The 6,584-nt window shown below is 31.0% G+C and overlaps 1 protein-coding gene across 2 annotated transcripts; it reads left to right on the top strand.

Moving 5' to 3' along the window:
* Positions 1–843: 843 nt before the first annotated feature.
* LOC105115812 (WEB family protein (DUF827)) lies at positions 844–5,943 on the top strand. 2 transcript variants are annotated; one of them, XM_011012842.1, is made up of 3 exons: positions 844–1,220; positions 4,215–4,554; positions 4,675–5,943. In XM_011012842.1, exons 1-3 carry the CDS (start codon positions 948–950, stop codon positions 5,676–5,678), a joined length of 1,617 nt encoding a protein of 538 aa, XP_011011144.1. In that variant the 5' UTR covers positions 844–947; the 3' UTR covers positions 5,679–5,943. The 2 variants fall into 2 exon arrangements, with proteins under 2 accessions (XP_011011144.1, XP_011011143.1); XM_011012841.1 differs by having other exon boundaries at positions 4,215–5,943.
* The last annotated feature ends 641 nt before the right edge of the window (positions 5,944–6,584 follow it).

Raw genomic sequence — 6,584 nt, 5'->3', positions numbered from 1 at the left:
AACAATACCTTTTTAAATATTAATATCTGAATTATGAGTTTTCATCTTATTATACAATTTTGTTTTTTTTTTTAAAAAAGAATCTATTTATAAATATTAATGAAAAGAAAATTAATTCACAATGAGTTAAATCCTCCCAAGAATAAATAAATAAAAACACCACAAACACGTATTAATTAATTGTTCCTTTCATTATATCATAGTTTTTATACTTCTTGTTCATATTTGCCATATATTTGGTATATTTAATTAGCTTATGCACAATAAAATTAAAATTAAAATTAGTTCTATCTCTTTAATTCAAATCTTTCTTGAACGTGCCAAATACGATGGAGTTAATCTTTTTGTGTTCACTCTTGAATCTTGCGAGGTTTGAAAATCACCGTAAGCATTTTCCTGTAGGCAGTACAAAATCCTTAGATATAAATACCCATCAGCGAGAAAAAGAGAATGCCCAACCAATTCATCTGCAAGCACAGAAAAAGAAAAGGAAAAAGAAAAGAAAAGTTTCAATCATGGCTTCACCTTCCGAATCACTTTATTACAAAGTAAAATCCGCATTTCACGCTGCACTAGTTAAAGCCTAACAAGCTCTCAATCTCACTTGCACCCATACACGTGTGATTTCTCTATTAGTTGTTTGCCTGTTCTTTTATTTCTCTTACAAACTCCTAGCTTTGACCACCTCAATGAACTCCACCATGTCATGAGCACAAATTCACACGATGAAAGCCCAGACTCAGCTGAGTGGACAGTGGACCCGGGTTGTCTCGCTGCTTTTTCGACCCGGGTTGTTGAGTCGGACCACAAACACCATCATCACACACAAACTCTAAAGATTGCATGCCCATCATGGCTTTCTCTTTAGACCCTATTAAAGCCCTTCCTTTCACTTTTACATTTAACACTTCACACCATCAGTTGAACTTGAGCCTGCCATTCTGGAGATGACTGAGCCTGAGCCTGAGCCTCCATACTCTGTTGCTGAAGCGGTTCCCGGCACGCCTGGGATCCGGGAAATAAGGTACGAAAAGGGTTCTGAGAATTTCAGGTTTTGCAATGAACAGAATGGAAATGAAGGTAACCAGGGGACAAGGAAGGTTGGTTTGAGAGCAGAGATCGACACGTCTCCTCCGTTTGGATCGGTCAAGGAGGCTGTGACACGGTTTGGTGGAAGCGGGCCATGGGTGCCTTATTACTATAGGATTGGAGAAAGTTATGTAAGTAACTCATTTCTTTTTTTCTTTATTTTCTCGTATTGATCATAATTTCAATTCTTTTTTCAACATAGTTTTCAATTGGCAGTTTGAGAATTAGTAATGTTAAGGTTTTGATTCTTGTTGCGTGTGAGCAAGATCGATGAGCCATTTGTCCATTGCTAAACTGGGAAAAAAAATGTGTTATTTCTTCGTTAATTTGTTTTTATATCAATAAATTTGTATTATGGAACTAAAATTTGTTGGTAGATGAAGAATGGCTATTGGTTGAATCACGTACAAAATTAAGATATTGGAGAAAAAAACATTATATAGGTGACAATGATCACACTTTATTTCATTAACATTTTAAAAAAAAATAGCACAACACGTCAAACCAAACAAGAGGCGATGCATTTTAGGTCACAATCACAAACAAAAAATTCTTCTCAATTAACTTATTTATATGATATTATGAGAGCTTTCTGTTTTTTAAATTAATTTTTATTAAAAAATATTAAATTAATGTTTTTTAAATATATTTTTAATAATTTTAAGTTATTATGTTAACAATAAAAAATTATTTTTATATATTTTTAATTAAAAAACATCCACAATATTAAACACACGCACTTAAAACAAGATATAGATTTAGTTTACTCTAATATTCGGTAAACAACACCTATGGCCTCCCAAGTTTTAGATTCAGATCATTTTAACTTAGATACTGTAACTTTGGACTTGTAAGTGAAACATCAGTCTGTTTTTCTAAAATAATATGTTTACATTTTCTAAAAACAAATTATTTACCGGAAATTTGTGTCTTTAAAAGTTAATTTAAAAAACTATTTAACTTCCAAGCACATCAATATTAAATATAATGCTATATTTAAGTTCTAGAAAAAAAAAGCATGTTTTTATTTTAGGCAATATAATTCCCTTTTTTATATTTATGCATTTCTTATAAAATATTTTTTATTAGAATCATATTTTTTCAAATAAAGGTTAAAGGCAAATAAAACTAATATTCACAAAAGAATTAAGAAGAAGAAAAAATATATTTCTTTGATGAAATATTCCTTTTCTTATCCAAGGGTTTCTTTTTTTTTTTTGGCAAAAAAGATTTTTTTATTGGAAGTTTTATTTTTTCTTATTACATCCAAATTTTAATAAGAAAAATTTCATGACTTGATAATTATTAAGCAACTTTATGAAAAGTAAAATAATAATTAATTCAAAAAAATTATATAGAAAATTTGCAATAAAAATAACAAAGTAATAATTTTGTTTTTATTGAATATTCCTGAAAATTTTTTAATTTTTTTCTCCATATTAATTTCATATATAATTATTCATTGATTAATTTTTAATATCACCATAAAAGTTATAATCTTATATATAAAAACATGGAATAAAGGAATAATCTTTTAATTATCATTAAAATAATTTTATTTAAAAATAATTTTATTCAATAATTAAAAAAATAAAAATAAAAAAAGCTCAAGTGCCATAAAAAAAAAACTACACCATGGGCCTAGTGTACAAAAAAAATCTAAGCATATTTGGCTTAAAAAAAAAAACATAGGCTGAACTTAGTTTTATTTTTTAAAAAATAATTAATAAATAATTAATTTTTTATTTAAACAGATATCTTATCATTAATTAAAATATAATCCAAATGCTTTCGATGATGAGAAAATCAAAGAGTAAATACCATTAAAAAATTATGTAAATGAGCTTTGCCTAAAAAAGAAAAAGATTTAAACATGACTTAAAAAATATAGGTCTGCTTGGATATGGAGAGTCAGCTTACATATTTATTTAAAAAAAAAACAATAATGAATAGATAATTAGTCATTTATTTAAGTAGACATTATGTCATCGACTAAACACCTTAAATGTTCAGAAAATTAGAGACTAAGTTTTTTTAGGTTTATTTTTAATTTTTTTCACACAAAAAATATCCTTACAACCTCAATAACTCTATTTTTAAATCCAATTAGTCTAAAAATTTAAAATTAAATTAATTTTTTAGATTATAATTTGTTTTTTTTAACATGATTAGAGATATAAACTATCTTCATTTAAAATTTATTGATATCAAGATTGTTCTATTTTCTTGTTGAAACATCATTAGCCAAAAGCCCTGTCTCTGCTATTCTTTTCCCGCGACTTTCCATCATCTAAAAACTAGACTAAAGAAATGAAGTTTTGGAAATTGTAGGGTTTGGAAAATAATTTTTTTAACTATTCAATGAATAAGGTGGTTATATAATTTTAGAATTTAAAATTATACAAATCTCATGTTATTAAAAGCTTATATTATTATTAAGTTTAAAATTTATAAAATTAATTAAAAAATATATAAATTAGTCTGAAAATTAATAATAATTTTTTTTTTTTAAAAAAAGTTGTTTATTAAAAGGTACGTATGAAAGTAATGTCTCTAAATAATTGTCATTTCATTTGTCACAGCTCACACGAAACGATCTTCTTTCTCTCTTCATAATTACTGGCACATCCTGGGGCATTAAGCAATTAGCTTAAACATGCCAAATCATACTAAACAGAAAGCTATATATGAGCAAAATTTCACACAATGTGAATTCCACATCCCTCCCTTACAAATAGTTGCCTGACTGTTCATTGTTGTTTAATCAAGATCGATGGCTTCGAAATTACATAAAGATACCATGCTTCAGTTCAAAACTTCTCTCTAATTTAGCCCCTTTAAATATTCTTATAGAAGAGATCAATTTTCTAGTAGATTGATCTTCCCATCCTCCTTAAATCTTTGACTGCCAGAAACTACTTACTTCAATCTTTTCTAGTAGATTGATCTTCACATTGTCTCAGTACCCAACGCGGAGCCTATATTTTGCTCTGAAAAGGTTTCATATGAGGAATCTACTGGTATTTGATTTCCCAATCTGATGTGTGATCTTTAAAGCATGCATTGCAATTTGCACATGGTGTCTTTCTGCACCTTCCCTTTCAGATAATAACCATGAGCTACAGGGCGTTGAGGATATCGACATAAAAAAGGTGGAGGAGCAAGCAGCAGAATTGGAGAAGCATCTGATTGTGAAAGAATTGGAAACACTGGATGTCCTTGAAGAACTTGGAACTACAAAAAGGGTTGTTGAAGAGTTGAAGCAGCAGCTGCAAAAGGAAGCGCTTAGATGCATGACAGTTCCTGATGAACCGATGTCAAGTCCTGCTATCAAAGAAATGAACAAGGGAAACTATAGCTTTCACGTCAACAACAGCGAACAGAGGTTAATAAGCTTAAGTCCTTGCCCTACGGCATCGCCTGATCTGATCTTAATGGAGTTGAAGCAAGCTAAATTGAACCTTGGTAAAACCATTAACGACCTTGGGGTGATTCAAACTTCTGTTGAGTCTTTGAATAAGAAAATGAAGAAAGAGAAAACCTTACTCAAAAAGACCCGTGAGAGGCTAACATCAAAATTTGCAGGGGGGTTATCTCTGGAGGAAGAGCTGAAGCAAGCAAGAACGAAGCCGCATATTGCAGATAATGTTGAAACTGATTACAAGGCAGGGCATTTAATGAAAATGGATGAAGTCCAAAAAACGGAAGTTTTAAAAGGAATGTTAGCTGAAAACATCAAGACTAACATCAGAACTGCTGAATTGAGGTTGCTGGCAGCCAAGAAGATGGAAGAAGCAGCAAGAGCAGCAGAAGCTGTTGCCCTGGCAGAAATCAAGGCTCTATCAACTGATGAGAGCTCATCGGGATATGCCTTGCCAGAACCAGAGAAAGTTCCCTCCTTTGAAGCAAGATCTCCTCTAAATCCTAAAGATCAGAAGGCCGAGGAGCTTTCCCAGAAGAAAGTGGAAACTTTGAAGCTTCCAAAGCAAGAAGTTCACTTTACTAAAATGTCTATTCTAAATAAGCTAAGGGAAGCAACGGAAGAAGTTAAACTAAGCAAACAAGCCTTAGAAGAGGCTCTGAACAAAGTCGAAATGGCCAATAGAAAGCAAGTTGCTGTTGAAGAGGCTCTCTGCAAATGGATGCCAGAGGATGATCAAGTGGGACAGGACGAATATTATCATACCAGGCTTGGTAATTTCCATTTGCATCCACCCGATCAACGGCAGGATTCTCCATTAAATGAAGTGAACAACCCCAATCTAATTGGTGATGGCCCGAAGCCTGTTCTGAGAACCACAGTTTCGATGAGGGATGTTCTGAGCAGGAAGCAAATTAGAGCGGAAGAATATGTTGCAGCAAGGCCAGCAGAAGGCGGCACAGAGAGGCAAAAGGTGGCTTTGAGTCAAATGCTTCATGAACTGAGGGAGGATCTAACGTTTCATCCAAGAGTTGAAAAACATGGAGGTGAACAGAAGCAGCAGTTCTATACACAAAGGAGAAAGTTTGGGTTCATTCATATATCGCTGCCCATGACAAAACCAGGCAAGAAAAAGATGCAAGATTTGAACAATATGAAGATGCATTAAGATGCAGTAAATTAGTTTCTGGTTGTGTAGTGAAATGTTTTTAATTACTTTTTATTGGTTTGAAGTTATGATTTTAGCTTGCTTGTGCTGCTAATGTATGCCCTTGTAGGTTTGTATCCTTTTTTTTCTCTTGGAGATAGATGATGTATTTTGTATGGTGTACTTGCTGCTCTATTGTCCCTCGACCTGGCTCGTACTCTGAGCTGGGTATTTCATATTAATTTTTTTCCTATGGAAGGCATTGGGAGTCTAATGAGCAATTCTCTTACATGTGTCTTATGTTGCGGTGGATGGATTCATTTAAATTGGAGGATGGATTCATTTAAATTTATAATACTAGAAAATAATATAAATTATATTTTAAAATTTTATTTAATAATTTAATTTATTAAGTTGAGATAGTTTTTTAATATAATATTAAAATTTTAATAATTAAATGATCACGAGTTTGAATTTTATTATTTTTATTTATTTTATAAAAATTAAATATAAAATAATGTAAATATATGTAAGTTTGAGATTTTAAAAAATTTTATTTAAAAAAATATATTATAAAATAATATAAATTATATTTTGAAATATCATTTAACCGTTTAAACTAATAAATTATGATAATTATTATTATCAATCACTATTATATTTTTAATCATGCTCAGCCCATGAGACAAGTCAGGTGACTTTGAAGCAGGAGTAACAAAACATTTACTATTAATTGAACATTATTTATGCCTTTTCTTATGTCATAGATATACTTTACTAATTCAGATTCTGGCAAATATGAACTGCTACTTTGCTGAAGTATCCTGGACAGGAGTGCATAAAATGGGGAGATGATTGTGACGGAGCTGTGGTATGTGCATTTGTCCGTGGGCTGTGTTAGAGAAAAATACTCTCTAACGCTTGCTT

The sequence above is a fragment of the Populus euphratica genome, unplaced genomic scaffold (genome assembly GCF_000495115.2).
Source record: "Populus euphratica unplaced genomic scaffold, PopEup_1.0 scaffold767.1, whole genome shotgun sequence".
In the NCBI taxonomy this organism is placed as follows: domain Eukaryota; kingdom Viridiplantae; phylum Streptophyta; class Magnoliopsida; order Malpighiales; family Salicaceae; genus Populus; species Populus euphratica.
Note: the sequence above shows the minus strand (reverse complement) of the source record. Positions and strands in the feature narration are given on the sequence as shown.

Bases quoted from the DNA above. Each gene is read 5' to 3' on its own strand.
- LOC105115812 (XM_011012841.1), top strand. From the start codon at position 948: ATGACTGAGCCTGAGCCTGAGCCTCCATACTCTGTTGCTGAAGCGGTT. The intron at 1,221-4,214 runs GTAAGTAACTCA...CATGAGCTACAG, and splicing joins ATAGGATTGGAGAAAGTTAT to GGCGTTGAGGATATCGACAT.